Source organism: Balaenoptera musculus, chromosome 2 (genome assembly GCF_009873245.2).
Source record: "Balaenoptera musculus isolate JJ_BM4_2016_0621 chromosome 2, mBalMus1.pri.v3, whole genome shotgun sequence".
Taxonomy (NCBI): domain Eukaryota; kingdom Metazoa; phylum Chordata; class Mammalia; order Artiodactyla; family Balaenopteridae; genus Balaenoptera; species Balaenoptera musculus.
In genome coordinates, this window is record NC_045786.1 from 142,933,091 (window position 1) to 142,960,206 (window position 27,116).

The following is a 27,116-nucleotide window of genomic DNA, read 5'->3' on the forward strand; positions in this document are numbered from 1 at the left end:
TGAGCCACAACCCCGGACCTCCAAATACCTAGGACTTGATTGGCAAACCAGTGACCCCTCAGCCTTCCAGTGTCAGATCAAATGCCACTCCCTCCCGGAAGTTTTCCTCATCCACCCTCAGAAACCAGCCCACACCTGACCAATACACATTCATGAACAGTCTGAACTTCTTCAAAAGCCTCAGCACACTTGAAATCACAGCATCCGTCCAGCCTACGGGACTGCAGGCCCCAGGCCCAGCACAGGTGTAGTTGTTGCCCCATCGATGTGAGCTGAGTGGCCTGCAGAGAGCATAGTTCAGCCCTGCTGAGCGCCATGGTTTGGCCAACTGGACTAGAGGCTTCCTCCTGCCTCTACCGGAGTCAGGCTCCCCAGGGCCACCAGAATGGTGGGTGGCTTCCTCTACTGCCCCCGTCTCGTCTCTAGTGACAACAGCCCACATCAGGCAGAGAAGTATCAGTGGTCCGAGGAGGGGCAGAGGCAGGGTCTGCCACTCAACTTCCTGCCCAGCCCTGGATAGCAAGCAGGACTTCCGAGCAGCCTGACTCATCACCTTGCAGGTGGAGTGAGCTCATTCCCTTCCAGGGCATCCTTGGAACTGGAAGCCCACAGCAGAGATGGTTCCCATGGCAACAGGCCAGCACCTCCTCCATGGCTGCCTTCCTTGGAGCACCATTCGCCTGTGCCCACGGGTCACTTAACCCACTCTCCCCCAGCTTTTAGTCTTAGAACCCAGAGTGAGGAAGGGCCTTGAAGGCCCAGTGTCCCCCCTCCCTCCACGTCCCTCCCATCTCATTTGTTTTTGGGTTAGTTGAATACCTCAACTACAAGGTTTTTTTAATTTTGTTTTGTCTTTTTGTTTTTTGGCTGCGCCGCACGGCTTGCAGGATCTTAGCTCCCCGACCAGGGACTGAACCCAGGCCCTTGGCAGTGAAAGCGCAGAGTCCTAATCACTGGACCACCAGGGAGTTCCCCCATTGCCATTTCAATATCTCAGGTCTACCTAATCACATTCAAGACCAGGAAACTCCCAACCTAACAGTTCATTCCTTCTTTGGAAAGTCTGACTATTAGAAATTCTGAGCTAGACTTCATTTCCACTCAACCTCCCCCAAGGCCTGCTTCTCCGAGCCCTTGGGGCCACCGAACACAGCAAATCCAGCACAGCCACTCTTCCAGCCTGGAGCTTCTCCCAACAGCCAGGTTCCTTCAAATATTCCTCTGCCGCAGTTCCCACCCTTCCCCAGACTCCACAGGGGATTATGTTGGTCTCTAATCCTCTCAGTGTGCAGTGTGCAGTTCAGACAGGCCCAGAGCCTGCTACTGCCCCACAGTCCAACTCCCCCTGGACTCACTGTCACCCACCCTCGGGCCTCTTCCTCTCCGCCCCTCCCCGCCCCTCCTTCACACTCATCCCCGGCCTCTCCCTTCCCAGAACTTGACACTCACTGTCTCAAGCCTTTGGTCACACACGGCCTGGCACGCCTGGCCCACTCTTCGCCACCACCCCCCTTGCCTGACTCACTCTTGACATACTCTAGATTTAAATTTTAGCTCACATTATCACCTCCTCCAGGAGGTCTTACACCAGTCTCCTCCAAGGTGGCCTGGGGCCTACCTTGGGCTCCCTTCACTATATGGGCTGTGACATCTTTGAACATGACAGGGAAATGCTAGTTCATGGGTCTCTCCCCCACTGGCCTCTTCAGAGGCAGACATCCTGCATCATCTGGCCCTAATCTGAAAAGAGTGAGTGCTTAATATTTCTTAAATCTGGGTGGCAAGCGCCTGGGTATTTGTTTTACTATTCTGTACTTTTTAAACATTTGAATGTTTAAAAGAGATCCACAATAAATGTGAACTGAGTGGATGAACTATCGTTGGCTGCAGTGCCTTTAGCCCCAGCGTACATGTTTGAGCATCTCATGGATCTGCTGAACTCATGCTTCAGAAACTTTCCTCCCACCCTGGGGCTGGAGCCCAATGCCACCTGGTCCAGTTATCAAGTGCAGTCAGGTCAAACCTTCAAATAAGCACCTGCAGCGTGCTTGGCACAGTGGCGTCACGAGGGCACCATTTCATCTCCATTTGTCCTTTTCCACTTGAGAAGGTCTTAGCGGTTCATCCTAGCATGCTAATCTCACTGTAAAGTATCCCAGATGGCTACATACGACAGACAGGTTCCGCTGCTAATTGTTGAAGCTGGGTAATGGGTACATGGGGATTCATTATACTACTCTCTACTCCTGTGCTTGAATTTTCCATAATAAGGTTTTTTTTTAATTCATTCATTCATGCAACTAACATTCCTTAAGTGCCTACCACATGCCAGGCATCATGGATAAAGAGAAATAAGAAACAACCCCTGCCCCCCACTTGTATGAATTGATAACTTTATTAAATTCTAAATTATTTGCTATCTTATCCCTCCCTGGGAGTTAAACACCTAATGTCACTTATGACAGGAAGCCGGGGAGACCTCCCAAAGGAACAAATAGCTAATGAGGGGTTTCTGGGCTCTGTGTCTCCTGGGCTTTTCTTCCCAGGCTTGCCGACCCCATCTGCACTTGAAGTCTCCCCATACACAGCGCTCCCCCCATTCAGTAAGTGGCTGCAGGAGCCCCAGGGTGGGCCTCAGGGCTGCTGCCCATCTCACACCCCCATAGGAGCCCATGCCAAGATCCCTGCAACTTAAGGGCAACTTCCTCTCAAAGGGCAGGATCCAAATGCCCTACATTCTATCATTGCAACTTTTCCTAGAGCCTACTCAGTATCCGGTGCTAGGCCAGCTTTGGGGATAGAAATAGAAGCCATAAGGAGGTCCCTGACCTCCAGGGAATCATGCATGGTCTTACTGACTGGAAATCCTTGGATTCAAATCCTAGTTCTGCCACTGGCTAGCTGTAGGGCCTTGGGTGAATAACTAAACCTCTCTGGGCCTCGGTTTTCCAATCTGTAAAATGGGGATACTAATGCCCACCTCACAGGGTTGTTGTGAGGAATATATATGGGTTAGTACATGGAAAGTCCTTGTCCCAGTGCTTACATGTAAAAAGTTAAGGACAATGCCAGGCACACAGCATTAGAAGAGTCAGTGCATATAGCTCTTACGGTATTATTATTATTTATTATTATTATTCACCAGGCTCCCACAGCCCCTATTAACAGGTCCCGATGACAATGGGCACTGAAACTCTCTGAAAAGAAGGAATCACAGGACAAGGCCAGACACAAAGGGCAGGCTCTGACTGGCTTCTGGCTGACCTTGAATCATGTATTCTCTTGAATGAGCTTTTCTGAGCAATGCCCCAGCGACAGCTTAGTGAGTAAGAGGTGCCCACAAGCCTGTAAATGCTTTCCACCTGCCCTCTTCTCTCAGAGGAGGCCAGCAAGCCGCCTTCATCAGGGAGCTACCCCAGCCCACCTGGACCCAGGATGCTATAGCCGGGCTGGGAAGTGTTTCCTTGTTGTTGTCGTTGTTGTTTGGGGGGGATTCTGTTCAGCTGTCACTTTCTGCTCACACTGGGCTATAGCGGATGTGGGCACTTGGGCCCACAGACCTGGGCATTAACCTCAATCTGCCGTATACTAGCCTCAGCGCATTCTCTGGCTTCGCGGGGTTTTGATTCCCTCACCTGCAAATAGGGCTGATACCTCCTACCTTGTGGTGGGGAGGAAATATGATCGAGGATGTGAAACAGCCAGTACAGGAGCTGCAGCAAAGATGGGGAAACACAAGCGTGGCTATTTCAGAGGGTGGGGGCCTGGAGCACCTTTACAGACACAGGAGAGCCCAACCCTGACACAGCCAAGAAGGTGCCCCGCTCTGGGGCAGCCAGTGAAGGCAACCAGCACCCTGCGCCCCCCAGGAAGGCAAAGAAAGCCGCCCCTCCCCAGGGGTGAGGCCTGGCCAAGCCTCACCTCCCAAGGCCATCCTCGGGGTGGCCAGTGTCTGGGGTGCCACTGCGGGGCAGGAGGAAAAGAGAACAGACAAGGAGAAGAAAGGAGGAGGGCAAAGAGAAGTATGGAGGGGACATAAAAAGCCCCCATCTGGCCCTGAGCCCCACCAGCCACCTCCACTGCTTGACACAGTGCTGGGACCTGCAGCGTCGGGGACCAGAGAGACGCCACTTCCTGATTCCTCAGGAATGCGCAGGAATGTGTGTGTCAGGAGAGAGGTATTTGGGGCCCAGGGAGGGTGGAGACTCAGCTCCTTCTCTGGCGAGGGGCTTCCCTTCTCCAGTCAGGGCTGACTTGCCGTCAGGCAGCTTGTCCTGGAAGAGAGGAGACAGCCAGGGTGCTGGGTAGGAGTGCAGGCTCTGGCCCGGCAGCCCTGGGTTCACAGGCCAGAGCCCAGGAGTTGGTGGCTTGGGGCGAATTATTTAATCTCGATAATGGTCAAGGGCTTCTGTAAAGTGAAGATGAAAATGTATGAGGACCTAGATTTTATGGGGTGGTTATGATGATTCATTGATATAATACGTGTAACGGACTTAGCACAGGGCTGGGTGTGCGGTACTAAGTGTTAATATCAGGACCAGGACCACTAGTGCCACCAGCACCACCAGCACCTGTCCCTCTGACTCCTTTCTTGCTCCCCTCCTCAACGGCAAAATCAGAAGCCAGTGCCAGGAACGTCTGAGTGTAAGGGCAGCCATGCACAGGGCCCATCTGTCTGTCCATCACCCCCTCCAGCCTGGCAGAGCACAGCTGCCAGCATGTGTGAAATTCACCTGAACTTGACCACCCACACACCAGCCAGAAACCCGTCAGCTCCATCTGCCTTCAGAGCACAGAGGCTCACCCGCCTATCTGTCAGCAGTTGTTCCAGAGCCCACCGGCAAGGATGACTTCAGAAGATGATTTATATGTACCCAGAATAAATTCTTTACTAAAACCAGTCCCACAAGGAATGAACTCCTGGCATTGCGTCTTGGACAAGTCAGATCACCACTATGGACCTCAGTCTCTTCATCTAATGGGGGGAAGGTCAGGTAACAGTATAGGTCCCTTCTGGTTAGGCATTCCATGAATTGATTTCTTCAAACTGCTACAAGGGAAAGGATAGAGCTGGGTTCTGGGAGTAAACAAAGTGAAAAACAAGGCCGCCCATTGACACCAGTCCCTTGGGCAGATACCCTTGCTCCGGCAGGAGTTTCTCGTACCCACTGAACCCACAGGAAGGCCGCCTCCCTCGCACCAGGCTGTGGGTCAGCCAAGCCTACACAAAGGACTGACTATGAACCATCCACCTTGCAGTGGGCAGAGATGCTCTCCCCGCCCCTCCAGAGCCACCCCCAGTATCCCCACCCCCAGACCATACCTGGAGCATCCAGTCTACAAGGCAAAGCTAAGGGGCCCATCACCAACCCAAACAGGGCTCCCCACTCTCCCCTCCCCAGGCACCTGGCTTTCCACTCGGCCACACCCCAAGCAGGCATTTCCAGAGTAAGAGAGTCCATGCAGGGCCCAAGACACAGAGCACTGTGGGTCCATAAGGGAAGCTCATTCACCAGGCCCCGCCCATGCCCTCCCTAGAGGGTGGGAACAAACTGCTGAAAGTTGAGGACATATAAGACTCTGAAAGGTAAGAGACTGTGTATTAGCAGGTTATCTTCCAGGGCCAGACTGGGAAGCCCAGGGATCAACCTCAAGGTCACCTCAAGAAGTGCTAGACTCTGCTGAGTAACCCCCCCAAAGAGGACGAGAACACAGAATACTGGCACTGACTCAGACCCTGGAGATCATCTCCATGTGATAATCCAAGCAAGACATTTACAGCAGAGCACCACCGTCATCCTATAACCCAGCCCCCTCATTTTGTAGGTAACGATCGGGTGTGACCTGTCCAGCATCACACAGTAGCCACAGGAAGCTCTAAGAGGAGACCTCAGGTCTCCTGAGGCCCCGGTACATCATGTACAACCGTTCTCCCTGTTCCAGGGATAGAGGACAGGGTCCTCCCAAGCAGCTCTCTGGCCTAACAGTGCAAAAAAGGGGCAGTCTCTCCATACCTATCCCTCTCCTAAATGCCACCCCCCAAGGTCCCAACGGAAAGGGAGGAGAAGGCAGGTGGACCAAGGTCCTGCTGAACCCCATATCCTGGTGAGCTGGAGAGCCCAGCGTTCTGTCTGCTTCCACACCCCCAGGAGGTCGAGCCCAAAGACAGCCAGCTGCTGATGTCCAATAATGGAGAGAACCCTTGGCTCTGGGCCTGGACGGAGAAGGAAAACTGAGGCCCAGATTTTACTTCCTTTGAGGTCCACAAACCCACACAACAGGACCAGAAACTCCCTAAGAATTTCTGAAGTAGAGGCCTCAGCCAAATGCAACAGGGCAGGGAGTGGAGGGATGTGTCAGCAAGGCCAGCTCCTCGGGAGAGGAATCCGAAGGGGGCCGCTGGCCAAAAGAGGAAGAAAGGCAGCTGGACTACCTAACAGGGAGCTGGAGCCCTGCGCTGGTTCCTGTCTCCCCGCAATAGGACACCCGGGGAGGGGGTGCTGAGCAGAGCAGCAGCGGGGCAGGCTCAGACCCCATCCCGAGCAAAAGGCCGCTTCCCCAGCTCGGCCTCCTCTTGACCCCAGGGCACACTTCTGAGTCCTGGGAGCCAGCCCTGCTCTGGGCCCTGGATTCAGCCCCGTCACTGGAGTGACCCTTGGTGACTTGGGAGGTCATCACACCCAGCACCTCGGCATCTGCAGACGTCTCCTGCGGGACTGTGGCTACCACACCCCCCTTGAAATGCACCCACTGTCACCGTCCATCCAATATTTGGTGAGTACCTACTATGTGCCGGCAGGAGGCTCCTGAGGAGTCACCCTTTCTTGGGGTGCAGAAGCACATCCCCCTCCCCAAGCCTGGGCCTCCCAAAGACAGAAAGAACATGGTTTTTCTTTTGGGGGAAGGGAGAGGAGGCGCTAGGTAGACATTATCAGCAAAGTCACAGTCTGGTTCAAGACCTCTACGGTAGATTGCAAAAATAGCCCCAATTCTTCACCCCTGCCTACATCTACCCCCTCTGCGAGTAACTTTAGAGTGTCACCTCACTTGTTAAAAATGCAAATTCTCGGGCTTCCCTGGTGGCGCAGTGGTTGAGAGTCTGCCTGCCAATGCAGGGCACACGGGTTCGAGCCCTGGTCTGGGAAGATCCCACGTGCCACGGAGCAGCTGGGCCCGTGAGCCACAATTACTGAGCCTGCGTGTCTGGAGCCTGTGCTCCGCAACAAGAGAGGCCGCGATAGTGAGAGGCCCGCGCACCGTGATGAAGAGTGGCCCCCGCTTGCCGCAACTAGAGAAAGCCCTCGCACAGAAACAAAGACCCAACACAGCCAAAAATAAATAAATAAACAAATAAATTTATAAAAAAAAAGCAAATCCTCAGGCCCCACCCCAGACCCACTGAATGACCAATACTGAGGATGGGGCCCTGCGACCTGTGTTTTAACAAGCCCTCCAGGTGATTCTGATGCACATTTTCAAGTTTGAGAACCATTGATCTACTCCACAAACCACCCCTATCCTTCTAGGCTTCAAGGCTCTGGGATGAGGTGGCATGAGTGTCTGGATCCCAGTGGCACAGCCTTCAGGAGCTCCAAGTAATGGACCCCTTACTAGGAGGCCCCAGGAGACCCCACAAACCCACCTTCACTCATCCGAGGAGTCCCAAGTCAGTCATAGATGAGTGACATCCCCTGAGAACCCTCCGAATGTCCTCAGAGGCAAGAGTTTCACAACAGTGCCCTAAGCAAGTGCGGTGAGGGCTGCCAACACAGCTGTCCTTTCCAGCTCTCTCCAGCCCATCCTCTACCTAGGCGCTAAGTGAGCAAGGCAAGGGCTGAGTGGCTGAGAGCCATGGGATTAGGAAGAAAGGGCCGGAGCTAGGAAACCAAGCGGGGACAGAGAGATATAACTGGAATCCCACTGGCTGCCCCTGGGATCCAGGCAAGACGGGCTCAGCCATGGCTTCCCACCTCCCGCCTCTTCCAAAACTCTATGTGCAGAGAACAACTAACTTCCAAATGTTGCAAGAAGCCACTGTGAGACATACAACACACATTCATCTAGAAGCATTCCCAAATTCACAGTAGCTTTCTGTCGTTGCATATTTGCTTCATCAAGGAACAATAAAAGCAGAAGGGCTCTCTCCTGGGAGGAGAAAAAAATGGCAATGTGGTGTGAGTCCCTAAGAACCTGACTCTCGAGCCCCAGAAAGAGGGCAGCAGACAAGGGTACAAGTGCCCCAGGGGACGAGAACCAGGTGTCAAAAGCACACGTGGGAGGAAAGAAAATAAGAAATAGACTGACTGCTCCTGCCCTCCCTCACCAAATACCAGTGAGTCTTTGAACTCCGATGGGGCAGGGAGCTGCAGGTGAACACAAAGAGCCACCTGCAGAGGCAAGAAGTCCAGCTTCTGGTCCCACCTGCCACCTGTAAGCAGCTGCGTGACCCGGGCAAATCCCCCAAGTCCTCCAGCCCCTCCAGACATCAGCCGTCTCATCCACGCAAGAGGGGTCGGACCTCCTGCCACGTGGGGTGCGGGACAAGTGAGAGCAGAAAGGGAGGTGTGCATGGCGACACGTTGTGTGTGACACCATCTGTCACACAGACAACTACACAGGCAAGAACTGTACAAACAGATGTTTAGGAATGAAAACACCAAACTGGATAGCAGTCAGTTTCACTGAGGGACAGGAATGGGACTGGGGAGAAAAACACCGTGACCTCAAATCTGGAATGTTCATCGTCTTTGTGAACTGGCCTCAGAGCAGAAAATGTGGAAATAATGGCTGTAACCACCTGAGCCTTTGCAGTCCTTTCTAAATTTCCTTACCCCCAGCCAAATCATCTCACACAGGTGTTGTGAGGATTAAATGAATTAATATCTGTGAAACACTCAGAAACATTCCTGGCCCATAGCACAGCACCAGCTTGCCTCATGCTTGGGGGAGGGGGTAGGTGGTCCGCTGTACATAATTCCAGACATACTCCCTGGGCCACAAGGTGGGCCTAAGCTGGCCTTGTCCTGAACCAGCAGCTTCCATGGAAAGGGACTGGGGGCAGGTCCCCTAGCCGGGCACCCCTGGGTCCCAATGTGGCCTCACTGCCTGCACCAAGCAGCCCATTGAGGGGGTTCCAGACAGGCCCAGAGAAGTGAAACCCCAATGTGGAATTCCTTAATTTTTAAAAAGCTGATTATATACAATGAAACTCAATTTACCACTGCATAACTTACCAAAAAAAAAATAAATATACATAGGTGGCTTTCTTTGGGGCTAGAGTTTGGGGCGTCCTCAGGACTTCATGCATGCAAAGATACCTCCAAACAGCCCCGGCCAGCACAGCATCCAGGATGAAGGGCAGGAAACCAGGGGTCTGGCCCCCACTTCCCCTGCTCCGGGAAAGCAGGATTCCTAAGCCACCTCCTCCATCTCCCAGCTCCCGGGGCCAAGTCTGGAAAAGCACTTTGGGTTCCTGGAAAGAAAGGCCTTTCCGAAGTATCGGGAACTCTACTGGAAAGTGCCATTATATATTATCTGGAGGATGTCTGTGGTGTTTGAAAGGGGGCCACTCCCCTGCCAAAGTCAAGGCAGTGGCCAAAAATAACAGCGGGGCTTCTCAGAGCCAGACACACACATACGTGAACACACACACACACACACACACACACACACACACACACGTGTGCCTGCATTCACACTGACATACACATCCTCGCTCACTCACTCAACAGAACTAGAGGTCAAAACAGACACGGGACCTCAAAGCCACTGGCCCTGTCCCCACCAGACCCTCCCACGGGGGGAGGTAGTGATCCCATTTCCTGGTCTTGGGACTTAGAAGAATTAAAAGCCCCACTTCTCTCTCCATCCTCAAACCACAGGCTGTGACATGTGCACATTTCCACATGGGACATGAGGAGAAAGAGTCTGACAGTAACAAGTCCCTTCCCACCCACATGCAGGACCTGCCACCCCTCTTCCAAGATGGAAAGCCAAGTTCCATTAGGAGACCTGCCTGAAGGGGGTCACCCGCCTCACCGCTCCCTCCCCTCGTGTCATTTCCCTACAGATGATTTGAAAACAGAGCCAAGCACCGCTCTGTTCTGCTGTTCTACTCCCGTTGGTTATAATCAGCTTTGCCGATGGCTTTTAAAAAATAAAATTTCAGGCCCATAAAAAACGCTCCCCTGTATGACCTGGCCTCAAATCACAGGCCTGAGACCACGCTCCACCGTACCAACCACCACGGAACAGTAAACACAAGGTAGAGAGGAGGCTCCCTTCCCTTCCCCACCCCCATCACTTTTCTGCCCTCAGCTGAACCATTCAGGGCCTTTGATTTAGACCCTTAGCTGCAAGGTTCAGAGGGAAGAGGGGGCAGGAAGGGCACTGTCCTCCCCTCAGTGCTGTCCTCTGGCCTGGCCCGTGGCGCTGAAAGCCAAAACTGCTTACCCCAGCCTAAGCCCCCAGACTTTCCCTCATCAGCTTTCTTAACAGCCTCAAAGCTCAAACCAGAACCTCCACCTTTGTGTTTCACACGCACAGGCTTCTAAAATCAAAATAAACACTGAGCCTCAGCTACCTGGTTCAAAGGGTGCTAGGTTCCCCTGGCGACCAAACAAAGGGGCCGGCAGGAGCAGGTGAAGCTGAAGGAACCCAAGCAGCAGAGAAGGAGGGGACGTGGCTGAATTTCATAGCGGGGGAGCCCGTCTCCCAAAGCTGGGGTCAGCTCCAGGAGAGGCCACCGGGGACCTGAGTCTATTCCTGACAGTTACTCCTACTGAAAAGTGGGGAGAAACACAACTAGAATCCTCCACTACCTTTCCAACCGAGAAAAGGAACTTCGGAAAGGCCCACACCCACCCCTTCAGCCTCACAGACCCTCTAGTCAAAGACCTGGATTCAGAACCAACTCTACCCCATTCAGGTTGCGAGAGGTAAAATCACTCCCCCTTTCTGAGCCTCACTTGCTCTGTCTATAAAATGGGGATAAGGCCTCATAAGTCTATTCATCATGATGAATGGAGAGAAAAACCATATGTGAAAGCGTAAATGTTAAAAATCATGAACCATATGATGAGTACTTGGTTATATTTCATCTTGACTTGTTCCTTATTTCATTTATATAAACCATGTATCAATTAAAACGTAACCTCTAAAATAACAAAGGATGCATCTGTACTTATGGTTAAGGGTGGAGTTCCAAGGTCAGTCTGCCTGGGTTCATTCATAACCTGGCTTATTACCTGGTCAATCTTGGGCAAATTACTTAACCTCTCTGAGCCTCAATCTCCCTATCTGTAGTAACAAGGGAAATAAAAGTACCTTTCTCAAAGGGGTTTTTGACAGATTGAGATAATCCAAACCATGCAACCTTCAATCCATGTGAACTATCAGTCTTTTTACTTATTTGGGGAACCAAGACTTTCTTAATAAATACTACTGGCTGGTTGTTGGATATAAAACAGACAACTCTCCTTTCCAGGCTTCCTTCTCTCATCTTCTCTTCCCTTCCCTGAAGGTGGATAGTGTTTACATTACCTCCCAGATCCTGGGCATGTGAAATGCTTTAAACTGAAATGAAAGGTTTGTTTTAAGCACCAAGGGTACCAGCACCTTCATTCCCAGCCCCTTCTCACTGTGAGCCTTCCGGTGTGAGCCTGTTAGTTTATATCTCTAAGCTCAGGATCTTCATCTATCAAGTGTGATCATCCCACATGCCTTACAAGGCTGTTGTGAATGTTAAATGAGACCGCAGAGAACACATCCACCACAGAGGCCATGTGCAAGAGGGGTTTCTCTACGTCCCCCTCCCCCTGACACTGTGGGTGACAGGCCTAGAGAGGACCCCACAACCTCTCAATGAAGAGTGGATCCCAGCCCAGAAGTAGCCCGCTCTAGCCAAGGACCAAGCAGGCAGTTTCCAGGGTAACAGCATCCTCTGCAACTACTCCCGATTTCTATCCTCGGCTGCCTTTTATTCGCCTCCCGCCTCTGTAGTGGGCTAAGTTACCTGTTCCCATTATTGCTAGGCAACCTCTGAGAATGGGCAGCTGCCTCCTGGGGTAGGACCCTGGCCCTGCCCTCCCCTCTTCATGCCTCAGGCCCTGGGGAAAGCTGCCCCACTTGGACCCACCCTGTTGACCCTGGGGATGGCAGAAGGTGAGAAGCAATCCCAGGCCAACAAGGCAGGTCCCATGGGACTTGGCCTTGGAGAAATGAGGACAGCCACCTGTCCTCCCCCAGGCCCAGCCTTCTGTCTGCCTGTTCTTATCTGTGATCTATTCTTAAGCAGTTTCCAAGAAAAAGGCCACATGATGTTTTATGAAAGCCATCCTTCTTGATTATTTTCCTCTTCTCTTCTCCCACTCACTCACCATGAACCTGGATCCCTGACCTTAGAATAAACAGTGAGCAAGACAGAAAAGGTGGGCTCCCAAGTGAGAGGAAGAGGGGTAAGGACGGAGAGAGCTCACCTCTAGGAGGTGGGATGACAGGCAACTGTCATTCTCTTCTTATATTAGCATTTTCTGAGGGTTTTTAAAAATTGAGATATAATTCTTATACCATCAAAGTCACCCATTTAAGGCCTACAGTTCAGCGGTTTTTAGTATATTCACAAGGCTGTGCAACCAGCACTGCTATCTAATTCCAGAACGTTTTCATCACTGGGTTTCATTTTGTATATGTTAGGCTTTGGTTAAATTGTTCCTAGATTCGCAAGCATTTGCTTTATAAGCAGGAGAGCACAGTTTGAGGAGGCAAACTCGGGAACCACACTGCCCGGCTACGGACCCCTGCTCCACCTGTCGCTGGCTGTATGATCTTGGAAAAGTCATGCGGCTGCTCCAAGCCAGTTCTGTCATCTGTAAAACAGGGTAACAGTATCCCCCTCGCAGGATTAGATGTGTTAACGCACGTAGAGTCCTTAGCACAGGGCCGGATACTTAGCACATGCTCCGAAAGGATGAGCCACTGTGATCACTATGAGAAAAAGAATTTCTTCAACTTAAAAAAAAAAAAAAAGTCCAGTCCTGTTCCTGGCTCTGCTCTCGGGCTGCCGGGACGGCCACTTTCTGCTCATTTGTCTGGGAGGGGCTGGGGCTGGGGCTGGACGAAGGCCTTGCACCATTTGGGGCGGCTGAACAGGGCACGAGGCGGGGGCAGGTGGGGGTCGTGAGTGTTGCCCGCGTGGCTTTGAGGCCAAAGCGTCACTACCTGGGACTCACTGCCCTGCACAGACGTGATGGGGGGTGAAGGAAGAACAGGAAAGATAAGCAGTGGAGTGCCTGACCAGCCCTCTCCACGCCATCACCCTCTACCCGCTGAGACGGGAGGATTCTCGGACCTGATGCTCGGCCTGAGAACCAGCGAGCAATCTTGGCCGTGTGTTAAGAGGAAGGTGGCCTCCCAGGGTGGCTCTGAGGGTCTCCTGCCCCCGCCACTCCCCAGGTGCCTGGCGTCGGCCACGTTTGGGCAATTAGAACTTAGCAGGACACTGCCTTGGCCGATGGAGACAGCACCCGGGGCTGAATCCCGAGTCCCAGCAGGGTGACCCCGTCTGACCAGGACTAAGGAACCAGGCTAGGGGGGTTCCTCTGCCTGCCGCCTCTTAGCCGAGACTCCTCTGGGGAGCTACAGACTGGACTGGGCTTCCAGCACCCCAGGTGAGTAACTCAGCCCAGCTCCTGGGGCCCTTCCTGCAGCGATATGGGCCCACTGACCACACGCCGGGGGGATAAAAACAGGGCCCTGGGAAGGCTCCCTGACACCACAGCCCTGGGCCGCACGCACACCAGGTCCCAGGAGAACCTTGGGCGGGTCGCACATGGGGGCAGCTCGGGTGGCGTTGGTCCCAACTAACACCACACCTGCGCAGAGGTGTGGGGTTCCAGAGCCCAACCCGTGAGCCGTACAAACAGCCTGGCCTCTCAGGAAGGCGACAGGTCAGCTCTGGGAGGGGCAGAGAGAATGGGGGGAGGAGAACAATGAGGGAAAACCACGGCAGGGTGTTCCCGGCCTGCAGGAGGTCCCACAGGACTACTCACTGCTGCCTGGGGCTCCTTTCAGTCGTCTCCCTCTCCCCCACTGTCCTACCCTTCTGTACACACACACACACACACACACACACACACACACACACCCCTAACTGCCAGGGGAAGGGGAGCCTTCCCAGCAAGGCCTTCCCTGTCACCCCAGGCAGCAGCGGTGGCTCCTGCTCTACAGTGGCCAATGCCGCGCCCCCGGCCGCGACTGGCGTGGCCTGGTGGGATTTTCTGTCTTTCTGGTTCCCTCTGCACCTAAACTGTCATTTCCACAACCCCACATGGGTGGAGCGTCTGAAACCTAACAGGGGTTCGATCAGCGCTCACTGATTGACTCCACAAGGAGAAATGGTCCAGGTTCTTACACTGTGAAGGGACTAAAAGGTAAGAGGCAGAGACACGGCTCTTCCCTAGAGACACACAGTAGCAGGTCTGTGGCTGGGTCCTGTCTCAGGCCGCCCTACCCTGGCAGGGCAGGAGGCACCAGGTCTCATGTGACAAGTCCTCCAGCCAGGTTTGTGGTTTGTGGCCACTGGCCAGGCGCCCAGCCCCAGGCCTTCCTCGAGAAGCTGGAAAAAGGAGGCCCAAATCCCAACCACAAATCCCAAACGACAGGACGCCCACTCGGTTTGACCTCCTCACACAGAACCGTCCCACAAGGAAGGTCCCAGCGGTGAGGGCCTCTCCCAGCCCCGTCCCACTGAGCACAGCCTTGGCAGCCTTCCTCAAGAAGTCAGACTTCAGGAAATGAGTTTCCTCCTTTTCCCTTTGAAAAGGCTGGATCCTGCAAGCCCATCTCGAGTGACCAGCGGGCCCTCAACGTCTCATCATTCCTCAGAACTGGAAAGTCTGGTTCGTCCTGTGCTCCGGGCACTCTCACATCTACCTGTCTGGGGCAGGGAAGGTGGCAGCCTGCACCCACAGCCCTGATGCGCCAGGCCTCGTCCATCTCTTCTCTCTTTCAGGCTCTGTCAATCACTTCACCAACCAGTGGGGCACCTGTGCTCAGCGCACCCATGTGGGACAGGTTTCAGAGAGGAAGCAGCTGTAACCGGTCCTGGAGCAAAGCAGGGCTGGGTAAGCAGCTGCGGGTGTGGGCCGGACCCAAAGAATGGCCTCAGCTAATTATCAGAGGGGGCTGAAGACATTCTAGAATTGTCTCTTTTAGAGGAAATTCATTCTCTGAGGTCATTTTACCTGTATTACAACCAGCTGACAAAGTTTTTAAGCACTTCAGCATTCATCTCTTCATCCTGGATACCTAGGGAAGTAGTGAAAGGGTAGGCAACGGATTCTGTACCATTCTATAGGTAAAGGTACTGAGCAACCGGAGAGGTCAGGTGACACTGAATAAGCCAGAGCTGATTTCGGGGTCAAAGGTCAAGGACAACACAACTCCCACACACTTCTAGTCAGTGTCTCCTTCTGAAATGGGTTTATATACTACATCTTATCTCAGAGCATCATGGGTAAAGGCAATAGCAAATCTGGTCCCTCAAAATAGTTAACATTTATTGAGCACTCACTATATGCTAGGTGCTATGCTAAATTCCCTACATACATTACTTGGTTTAAACCTCTACGCAGCTATTTCAAGTGGGAACAATTATTATCCCCATTTCCCTCTTGGCATCAAGAGGCACAGAGCAGGTAAGTGATTCACCCAGGATCACACCACTAATCAGTGGAGGGGCCAAGACTTGAACCCAGTGCGCCCAGAGCATGTCCACCTGCAGAGGTTGGAGCCGGGGTCCAGCCCCAGGATGGGGTGTTTTATCTGGAATGTAAAGCATTTCATCCCAACCTCCACCCCACTGGCCTGGAGTTGGGAGCCATGCATGATGCCATTTATCCAATTATTCACATCATTTCTGGACCATGTACAACAGGCCTGACTCTCTGCCAGGCAGAGCACAGGACAGGCTGGGTCCCTGCTCCCATGGACACTGGCACGGAGTGAAGCAGGAAGGAGTGAAGAACACTGGGGGTATGAGGACGGAGACGATGGCCAATTCTCTCCTCTCTTAGGCTTTATCTCCACCAGGTATCACTCTGGCTTTAGAAGTCCTAACCTCCTGCCTTCAGGGTAAGCAGACGTCCCACTCCTCCCCAGGTAAACCCACCCACAGCAGGCCCTCCCCTCTTTGCAGTCCTCCATCTTGATCGGTGGCCTTGGTAGCTCCTGTGATGATGGTCTCACAGCCCAGAAGCAAGTGTAAACAAAGTGGCCTCTCTTCCTGCCATATCCCCTGACAACCTGGCTTGACGTGGGTACAGAATCAGCATCTGGGCCTATTTACAACCACCTTCTTTCACATGCCAGGGCCGCCTCTCTGTTTGAACTTCCATCAGCTCAACAAATATTAATTAAGGTCCTACATGTTAAAAAAAAAAAAAACATGGGCTTCCCTGGTGGCACAGTGGTTGAGAATCTGCCTGCCAATGCACGGGACATGGGTTCGAGCCCTGGTCCGGGAAGATCCCACATGCCACAGAGCACCTAAGCCTGTGTGCCACAACTACTGAGCCTGCGCGTCTGGAGCCTGTGCTCCGCAACAAGAGAGGCCGCGACAGTGAGAGGCCCGCGCACCGCGATGAAGAGTGGCCCCCGCTCTCTGCAACTAGAGAAAGCCCTTGCACAGGAACAAAGACCCAACACAGCCAAAAATAAATAAATAAATAAATAAATAAATAAATAAATAAATAAAAAAAAAAAACAGGGGCTGGCACCTGTGGGAATACACATTAAACCAAAGCCTCCAGGATTTAAGAGGGAAGAGTGAGAATAAAATTGAACAGCAGGGGGACTTCCCTGGTGACGCAGTGGTTAAGAATCCGCCTGCCAATGCAGGGGACGCGGGTTTGATCCCTGGTCTGGGAAGATCCCACATGCCATGGACCAGCTAAGCCCATGAGCCACAACTACTGAAGCTTTTGCACCTAGAGCCCGCGAACCACAACTACTGAAGCCCACGCGCCTAGAGCCCGTGCTCCGCAACAAGAGAAGCCACTGCAATAAGAAGCCCGCGCACCGCAACAAAGAGTAGCCCCAGCTCGCCGTAACTAGAGAAAGCCCGCACGCAGCAACAAACCCAACGCAGCCAAAAATAAAAGTAAATTAATTAATTAAAAAAAAAATTTGAACAGCAGAAGCTGCCATTTTACATATTCTCTGCCGTCAGCCCAGCAGGGGGGTATTAGCTCCTTTTTATAAATAAGAAATTGGAGGCTGAGAGAGGTTAAGTAACTTGCCCAGGGCCACAAGCCTAAAAGTGTAAAGCCAGGATGCTACTCAAAATCTATGCTCTCGCCAGCCCACCTGACCCCGGGCATGCGTGCGCGTGCACACACGAGGACGTGGGTGAGATCCACATGAGGGAATAAAGTGGGGACTATGGTCATCCCCCCAAAATGGGCATTCAGACCTGGGGTCCCTAGAAAAGGTGACTTTGGCGCTCAGCCACCAAGATCAGAAAGACTGTGAAAGCCGGTAAACTTCCCCAATCCACTGCATTTTGTGTCTGGAGGCAGGGAGTCCAGCATGATGAACTCTGCACTGAAACATTCTTTGAAAGGACAAGCCGTGGCCAACCTGAGGCAGGTTCTTGAGTCATGCCTGCTGCCTGCACGAACTTCTACCTGCATCTGCATCAGCCTTACCATTTGCCCAAGAAGTCATTTAATCTGATGCCTGTTAAGAGCCCCGAGGGGTGGGCAGGGCAGGGCAGGCACACGGCCAGAGGAGGAAACAGAATGGAAGGGCTACAAGGACAGGGACCTCACCTGTCTAGTTCACTGCTCTACCCTCCGCACCTGGAACTGGGCCTGGCCCAGAGTAGGTGCTCCAAAAGTATGTGCTGAAGTTTCTAATAACAGCTCAGAGAAGTGAAATGACTTGCCTGAAGTCTCACACATAGCACTGATTGTACCAGGGCTAAAAACAGGGTCTTCAGCCTCACACCCAGTGGCCTTTGTATCCCACGGCACTGTGTCTTCCTCCTCCCCGCCCTCACCCCCAGACTCACTCTCCGGCCTGCATCTGGAATGGTCGGCCTCTGTCCACTCATTAACTCTGGTCCCACTCAACCCTCACCTCCCATGGTCAGCAGGGAGAGTGTCAAAAGCACCAAGTTACTTTAAGTCTGATCCTCCACTTGTTGTACCACTCTATATCCCTACCAGCCCTCTGAGAACTAGGGGAAATGTGCAGAAACTGAGAGGTAACAGAATTAATGGCAGGAAACAAACAAACCTTGGACCAGATTTTCCCAATCAGGCCCAGAGCTTGTGCCGTGTACCCCTCTCCATCAACCCCACCAAAGCAGGTGTTGGCTCCTCTTAGTCTGAGATCTTTGCAGGGTTGGGCGCCAGACCCAGCTTTCCGGCCTCTCTCACCAACAAGGAACAAGTGAGGGGAAGCTGCCTGCCCAGAACACGGCCGCATCGCAGCCCCACCGTGCACCCGTCAGGACGCTGGGCTGGTTACTTCCCCCTCTGCCCCTTATTTCTTCATCCTCACGTGTGCCCAGCTCACAGAGCTGTTGGGAGTAACAACTGAAACAATATATATGATTAGAAGAGTGCCCGGCACACATCAGCCAATGCCAGCTCTTGGAACTGTTGAGTTTGTCCCTAGATAACCAACTTTCCCAGGTGACCCTGTTCCCACCTGGCTGCCCAAAAGCCTGGTGCACACCCACTACCACCCAGGTCAGAGTTTTTGAGTGTGAGTGCGGGGGTGTGTGTGTGGAGAGAAAGAGACTATATAATTTTTCTCCCCAACTGCTTTTAATATATTCACTCATTCATTTGATAATAATGAGTACTGTGTGCAGGTCCACTGCCCCGTGCTTAGTCCCACAGTCCTTAAAAGGACCTAATTCCTAATTCTTGGGCAGTCCTGTCACTCCTGCCCCACCAGGCACACAGTAGGTGCTAGGCAAACAGGAATTTTTCCTCTTCTACTGCCCATGGACGATCCCAAGATATCCACCACACCCTAATCCCTAATTCCACCCCTCACATCCAATTTAAAATCTATTCTCAAGAAAGCTGCACCTTGGGGGAAAAAAAAAGAGCCCCACCCTTTCCCACATAGGAATCTCCAAATCACTCCCTTCTCAATTCCACCAACAGCCCAACTGACCCAGGAGATAAATCGGGTGAAGGAGGACTCACCTCTCCCCCAGCTCTCCCAGAGGGGCCGACAGGAAGAGGGGGAGGGGTGTTTAAGCAACTGCCACATGGCAAAGAAGTCAGCTGAAGCCCGGGAACCCTCGGATGCGGCCAGAGGGCTGGGTCCAGGAGAAGCCAAGACCCTAGAGCTCAGGTCGCCCGGCTTTGGGAAGCCCTTTGTGCGCGTGTTTTAAATTACCTCTTCTTGTCTGATGAAGTGAGTAAAAGGGCGCCGTTTCAGGGCTTAGGATTCCTGAGTGAGCTAATACAGGATGCCTTTGGCTGAAAAAAAACTTCAGTCGGCTCCCTAAACTCCCCCCCCTTTTAAGTTTAAAAAAGGGAATGAATGTTACCATTTTTGGACATGAGCTTTCTCCCTCAAGCCCAGCCCTAACCGCACTATCCAGAGGGACGGCCATCCTGTCCCCCCCCCATTCCCAGATCAGCAGAGGGGTGGAGGTGGGGGGTTGGGGGGTAAGGAGGGACCGGATGGGAGCGGGGGAGGGGGAGGGGGTTGTTCAGGGTACGTGGCCGCCTGGGGCAAGAGCTCACCGCGCAGGCAGGAAGCAAGGGCAGGGTTGGGGCAGGGTTGGGGCAGGGTTGGGGCAGGGTTGGGGCAGGGTTGGGGCGCCCTCCCCCCCCCAACAAGAGTGGGTTGTGAACTCTTCCTGCCACCGGCCACTGTGCCCGGATCCCATCGCCAGCTCCGAGCCCAGCGCCGGTGGCGGAGCACGCCCTCGCACGCGGCGCCTGGGACGCGCCTCGCTGGCTAAGCATGGAGCCCCAGTGACTGACCCCAAATATCCCCGGAGACAATGCCTTGCCCTAAAGCCCCTCGCCTCAGATCAAGTTGCCCAAATTCGCGATCTCCCGGGAATCATCGGGGGTCAGAGAGGCAGGACGCAGACGCAAGCCCATCTCGGTTCGCAGCTACCAACCACTGAGTTAAGCAATAAAACGGTTTGCCGTCCTGACCCCGCCCCCTCAGGGCCCGCTGGGGAGCTAGCGTTTGCGCCCGGGTCCTCTCGGCCCCAACCCCACTCCGGCAGGTCCACCTCCAGGCAGACCCAGAGGAGGCTGCCAATCCCGCCGGCGCCCGCTTCCCCCTCGGCCTGCGGGCAGGGGCTGGGAGGACCCGTGCAGCATGTCCCCGCCAGGTACCAAGGCGACCCAGGAAGCGCGCTGCCACCGCACGCCATACGGAAAGGCGGTCAAGGGGCGGGGAAGGGAAGGGAAAATCGATCCGCAGCTAACAGCCACCGAGCCGGGGACTCAGCCCCAGCCTCCCGAGCACCGCCCCCGCGCCTTGCCCTCCCGGGGCTGGTGCGATTGTATAGCCGGGTGGCCTGGATAGCCCGCCCCAAGGCGACCTGCCCGCCGGCGGCCCCACCTCCCCGCGCTTGGCCTCGGCGTTCGCGGGCTCTGGGACCGGGGCGCTCCCCCTTCCGCCCCGCGCCTGTAACCCAACACCCCTCCTCGCTGCGGCCGCGCATCCCCCGCCCTCGCTCGTGCGCGCCTGGAACCGGTTCGCAGCCGGGAGCCCAGAGCCCCGCGGGCGGAGTGGCCCGGGGCCGGGGGCTGCGGTGGGCTGGGGCGGTTGCTGACCTTTCTCTGCTGCTTCTCCCAGGCTGGGTCCAGGAGCAGGTCTCGATCCCAGTCCTCCTCGGGCTGCATGTAGTCATTGGTTTGCTGGGAATCATAATGGTCCATGATGGTGAGCGCGTGCTAGGGGCTGGATTTCTTCCTCCACCTTCTCTCCCGGTGGCGGCTGCTGCGGCTTGCTGCCCCGGCGTGAGGAGGGAGTCGGGGATGGGCTGAGCTGGGCTGGGCTGGCGGGGCCGGGCTAGTTCCCCTGCGCCCGGTTCCGCCGCGGCGCTGCTCGCGAAGGCGGCTGCTAGGGGCGGCGGCGGCGGCGGCGGGTCGAGCTCGCTGACTGCCTGCCTCAGGCGGCCGCTCAGACCTAATCTCCACGCACACTGAGCGAGGCGGACACACTGGCGCTGCGGGAGCCGAGGCGGGCGGGGGCGAGGGGACGGGGCAGAGCCCTCCCGAGGTTCTCCATTGGCCAGGCCGAGTTGCCCAAACTTCCCCCCATCGCCTCTCATTGGGAATTCCTGGCATCCGTCAGCCGGGCCGCGGCGCATATAGGTGGACTGGGCGGCCCCCTCCGGGCGCGCACGCCCCCCCCCACTCCCCGGTTTCCCACTCCCCCACGGCTCATGTGACACCAGCTTAAGCTGAACGGGACCGAAGCTGGGGGACGCCTCCCCGAGCTCGGGGACCGAGCGGGCGCGCGCTCGGGAGCCCCAGGAGCCGCCGGGGGGTTGGACACGCTCCCCGCCGACACGAAGGCCCCGAACTCCGGCGCGCCGGCGTCCTGCGCTCCCGCGCGCGCTCCAAACCCCAGAGTGCCAGAAGCTGGAGGACAGACGCTTGGAAACCCGAAAAGCATTCCATTTTCTCTTTCCCAGGGTCCGGAGAGGTCGGCACCCAAGGAAGGGGGGCGGGAAGTGCCGGAATGGAAAGGAATTTCCTGGGAATTTCCTGATTCTGCCGCCCCGCCCCGCCCTGCGCGACCCCGCAGACCCCTGCCCTCCCGGAGCCAGGTTTCTTGCCAGCCAACTGTGCTCAGAGGCCACACAGCTTTCCCGCCTCGCCGCGGGGTCCTTTGCCGCCCGCCCTTGGGCTCAGGGGCTATGTCGCTCAGCTTCCCCGGATCCCCTGCGAGTCCCCGCGGGCTGGCAGGGCTCGAGCTACCCTCATATACACCTGGGCAGCATCCCGATAATTCCGAGTGATCTACCTACGCCACGTCCCTCCAACACACACCCCTGACCGATGGAGAAACTGAGGTTCAAAGAGCTGAGCTTAAAAAGGGTTTATCAGGTTCTCAGGACTCCACAGGCCAACCCTGTAATCTTATGCCTGACAAACAAAGCCATATTGTTATTGGAGAAGGAGGGAGGGCAAGATTGACGAAACACCTTTAACTTCTTGGTGCCTGCCTGAGCTTCCTTCCTCAGGCCTAGTAAGAGGGAGGTCTACCCAGTGGGCTCCAGCAGTGACAGGCACCAAGAAGAGGCAGGCCTCACACCCTGGTGGGCTCCTCTGAGGGGTCCTGGACTGAAGAACAGTAGCAAGAAGGCCTCCAATAGCTTATGCACAGAGTAGTGCTTAATCTATATTTGTTCCCCTGAGGGATGACTGGGTCTACTGCAGAAACGTAAGCGTGTCAGTCCAGAGGTGAGTGAAGAAGTTAGAAAGGGCCGTGAATTAGGATACCTGAAAGGCCACAGATGGAAAAGGTGAAGAAACTGCCTGTGACTCCCAGGAGAGCCAGCTGATGCTGTTGTAAGCAGATATGGGTGCTGCAGATATGGGTGCTGCAGATATGGGTGGTGCTGTCGCTCCCTGCATCATTAGTCAATCTCGCACGTTTATGCAAGTGTCACTGGTCAGCACTGTGCCTGCCACAAGTCCCTGGCTGAGGAAGCACTGCTTCAGAACCACGGAGACAGCAGATTTGTGGACTATTTTATATCCACTTCTAAACTATGGCTCTAAACCTGACATAGAGGGTAATGATGGCGCTGTATCCATTCATTCACTCAAATATTTGCTGAGTACCATCCGTGTGTCAGGGGATGTGCTGGATATTATGTATCTAGAGATGAAAAAGATATACTCCCTGCCCCCATGCAGCCCTGCAGAGACAGACACAGAAACAAAAATATGCTGCAAGGAGATAGATAGTTCCCCGACCAGATACCGAGTGGGGTACAGAGGACAAGCTTTGAGCCCAGCATAGGAAAGGAGGCTCCAGGTATCACTTTTTGGAGGAGGTGAAATTCAAGTGAGCCTTAAAGAACAAGAGTCAGCCAGACAAAGAAGAGAGTGGGAGGTTATTTCAGGCAGAAGGAACAGTGTGAGCTAATACATGGGGGCAGGAAACCATGGTATAAAAGGCATACCTAGCATTTCAGCATGGCTAGACTAGAAACTCAAGGCAAGGATGGGCAAGAGGTGGGGCTGGAGAGGTGGGCAGCAGCCAGACCATGAAGGCCTCCTGTGCCTTGTGAAGTGTGGCCCTGAGGGGAACAAGGCTGGCTGGAAGCTGTGACAACCAGTTGCAAAGGAATTGCAGTAATCCAGATAGGAATGGTGTCTTAGCCCATTTGGGCTGCTATAACAGAATACTGTAGATCACATGGCTTAAACAAGAACATTTATCTCTCCCAGTTTTGGAGGCTGGAAAGTCCATGATCAGATTTGGTGTCTGGGGAGAGCATGCTTCCTGGTTTAAAACCAGCCATGTTCTCACTGTGCCTCACATGGTGGAAGGGGCAGGGAGCTCCCTATGGTCTCTTTTATAAGGGCACTAATCCCACTCACGAGGGCTCTGCCCTCGTGACCAAATCATCCTCCTCATACCATCATATTAGGGGTTAGGATTTCAACATATGAACTTGGTTGGGAGGGACATAAACACTGAGTATTTAGTAAATGGAGAAGAGTGGATAGACAAGAAATACTTGATAAAACTGAGAGGCCTAGGAGTTTGGATGTGAGCAGGAGAGAGAGAAGCAGGAGAGACAGGAGTCTTTGCTGTTCTCAACAAATGTTTTTGTTTGGTTGTTTTTTTGTTTGTTTGTTTTTGTTATGTTTTGTTTGGCCACGCGGCTTGCAGGATCTTAGTTCCCCGACCAGGGATTGAACCTGCACCCTCAGCAGTGAAAACGCAGAGTTCTAACCCCTGGACTGCCAGGGAATTCCCTCAACAAATGTTTGATATAGGACAGACCATGCACTTTATGTATATTATTTAAGCTCCACCTTTGATGTGAGAATGTCTCCGTCTTACAGAGAAAACCAACTAATGCTCAGAGAGGTAGCTAACTAGTCCAAAGTTATATGTGACTCCTAACCTAAAACCATGCCTTTAACCCAGTGGTTCCCAACCCTGGGATAGTTACACACACACACACACACACACACACACACACACACACACGATATTTGGCAATGCCTGGAGACATTTTTGGTTGTCACAATTGGTGGGTTACTATTAGCATCCAGTGGATAAAGGCCAGGGATACTGCTAAACATCCCACAGTGGACAGGACAGTCTCCCTACAACAAAGAATAATCCAGCCCAAAATATCAGCCATACCTAGGTTAAGAACCAGTGTTTTAGCCATAGATTTCTAGTTTAGAGGATCTGGTGAATGGTGGAAGTACAATCAATTGAGATAAAGAATTTTAGGTTTGGGAGCAGAATCATGGATTGAATTTGAACCCACTGAACTGGAAGTGCTCTGAGAATGTCCAGTCAGCTGTCCAGCAAGCAGGTGATGGCACAGCCCTGACCTGAGGGGAAACAGTGTCTGAAAGTCATCTGACTACAGATGGTATGGACACCATGAGAGCTCTTCTTCTGCTGAGAAGAGCGCCCAGCAGAACCCAGAGGATCAGGACTTAGAAAGGAAGTGTAAAAAACAAGGACCCCTGGAAAGAGAGGAAATGGTCGGCAGGAGCGCAGGGAGCCTGGACAACATGGTGTCATAAAAATCCAGAGTGAAGCTTCAAAGTGAGGGGCATCAGCAACATCAGATATGGCAGAAAAGCCGGGAAAGTAAGGCCTGAAAAGTTGTTTTTAGACTCATACAGTATGCACACTTTGGTTTCTGGATTTTTCACTCAGTTTAATGTCTGTGGGATTTGTTTATGTTGTGGTTTGTATCAGTAGTTGATTTTTTTCTTTGTTTTTCGTTTTCTATTTTTTCCTCCTGTGTAGTATTCCATTGTATAAGTATATGCTAAGTAATTTATCTACTCTCCTGTCAATGCATTTGCATTGTTTCCAATTTGAAACTATGAATAAAGCTGCTACGAACAGTTTTGTATTTTTATGTGTGTTCTTGATGAACATATGCATTAATTTCTCTTGGGTATATATATACCTAGGAAGGGAATTGTTGCATCATAGAGTAGATACATGTTTCATTTTAGTGGATATTGCCAGTTTTTCAAACTGGCTGTAACAATTTACTCTCCAAGCAGCAGGATGTGAGAATTTCAGTTGCTCCACATTCTCCCACCACTTGGTGTTATCAAAAAAAAAAAATTTTTTTTTTAATTTTAGCCATGAAGATGGGTGAGTAGTGGTCTCTTCTTATGGGTTTAATCTGTTCATATGCTTATTGACCATTTGAATCAATAACTGTCATTCCCACTGCCATTAATAATAGCAATTGATTTTTTTAGCTGCTTGAGATAGATGATGACATGCATATTTTATTAATTTCCCCAAATTTAATTCACTCATTCATTCATTCAACAAATATTTATCAAGCAACTGCTCAGTGCACAGCACTGGGCTGGAGAGTAAAGATACAAGAGCAAACAAGAAAGATGTGGTCCTGTCTCTCTTAAAATAGGTAATAGATACTCAGTAAATATTCCATGAATGCTTGTCTGGGGAGGCTGTTTGGCCCCTGGTGGGAGCTGTTTTGGTTTCCATTGGAGCAGGTCCATTATGACTTTTCAATAAAAGAAGGTTAAGAAAAACAGCTCCAAAAAAAAAAAAAAAAATTCCCCAGGGTCACATGGGCAGCCCAAGTGAAGTAAGGTAAGATCATAAAGGAAAATGAGAGGGTTCATCTGGGGAACCACCCTGACTCCTTTCTTCCCAGAGGCTCAGCCTTTCTTGCCCCTTTTCCATCCATCCTTTGGATTTCTCTGGATGCGATGACAAAGGAACCAAGGTTGTGGGCAGAGGTCTTGCCATTCTACAGGCCAATGGGTGTGAATCGAGACTGAAGGTGTCTGCTCAAGTCAGTGGCCGGGAAGCGAATACTCAGGTCCTTTCCACCAGCTGGGGCTTTCTCTGGAGCTGCTCAAGGAATGGAACTCCCAGCTCAAAAGCAGCAGGCTCTGGGACGCTGGCCCAGTCCATTACCAGCACTCCAGGCAGCCCCAATCCAGCTGGTGATGAATCACCCGGAAAGCCAGAAGGGCTTTGCTGCTGAAAGAACCTACCTCTGGAATAGATGACCCAACTTCCCTTAGAAAGAGGGAGGAATTATGATGTCTGTGAGTTCTGGGAGTACTTACCAAGCACCTGCTTTGTGCCAGGCAGAATACTAGGAGACTCAGAGAAGAGCCCTGGTCCTCCCAAACCTCCAGGTCTAGCTGGGACCAAACCATGGGCTTCCTCTCCTAGAATTCATCCATCCAACAGATAGTTACCAACGACGCAGTCTGAGGGTAAAAATGAACTGGATTGACATATGCAGGGACATAAACAATGCAGAGTGCCACAGCCACTCCAATGCTCCTCAGGCCCTTCTTCTTACCCCGCCATGAGTAATTGACCACACGAGGCCCTGTGGGGAAACAGAGACATGTAGGATCTGCAAGATTCTGGAAACTAAAAGCCCAGAGATCTGAGGGTTTCCTTCATTGTGTCCTGAACCTCTGACCTTACAGCCTAAGGCTCCTTATGGGCTCTTCCTAAGAGCTAAGGACATGGTTGTATTTGTAGAAGGCTAGAAGAAGAGGGGAAATCACTATGGTTTCTTGGGTTTCCAGCTCAGAAGGTCAGAGGCCTCGGTTTTTTCCAGTCCCAATAGCAATCTAATTCATTAACTCGCTTTCCCCTGAGCTCCCACAGGACACCATTTGTAACTGAGATAGCATTTTTTGCTTTATTGTAGTCCTTTGCCCACATTTCATCTCCTACTGTTCCTATGCAGTCTTACCCCTCTACTGGCCCCCACATAGCCTACTACAGGGCCTAGCACACAAAAGGTGCTCCAGTTCAATCTTTACTGAAAGAAAAATGGCCTGAGTCAAATGCCATCTCTGTGCCTCCTTTTCCCCCATCAACCTGTGGGA

The 27,116-nt window shown here is 52.9% G+C and overlaps 1 protein-coding gene across 3 annotated transcripts in view; it reads right to left on the reverse strand.

Annotated features, from left to right (window-relative positions):
- ACTN1 (actinin alpha 1) overlaps nucleotides 1–21,216 on the reverse strand; it is a 95,979-nt gene extending 74,763 nt beyond the window's left edge. Inside the window, exon 1 of one of the 3 annotated variants that reach the window (XM_036842625.1) lies at nucleotides 20,826–21,216. In XM_036842625.1, the coding sequence (XP_036698520.1) occupies nucleotides 20,826–20,930 (105 nt within the window). In that variant the 5' untranslated portion in view covers nucleotides 20,931–21,216. The remainder of the gene's footprint in view (nucleotides 1–20,825) is intronic. The other 2 variants (XM_036842624.1, XM_036842623.1) reach the window with 2 other exon arrangements.
- Between the last annotated feature and the right edge of the window lie 5,900 nt (nucleotides 21,217–27,116).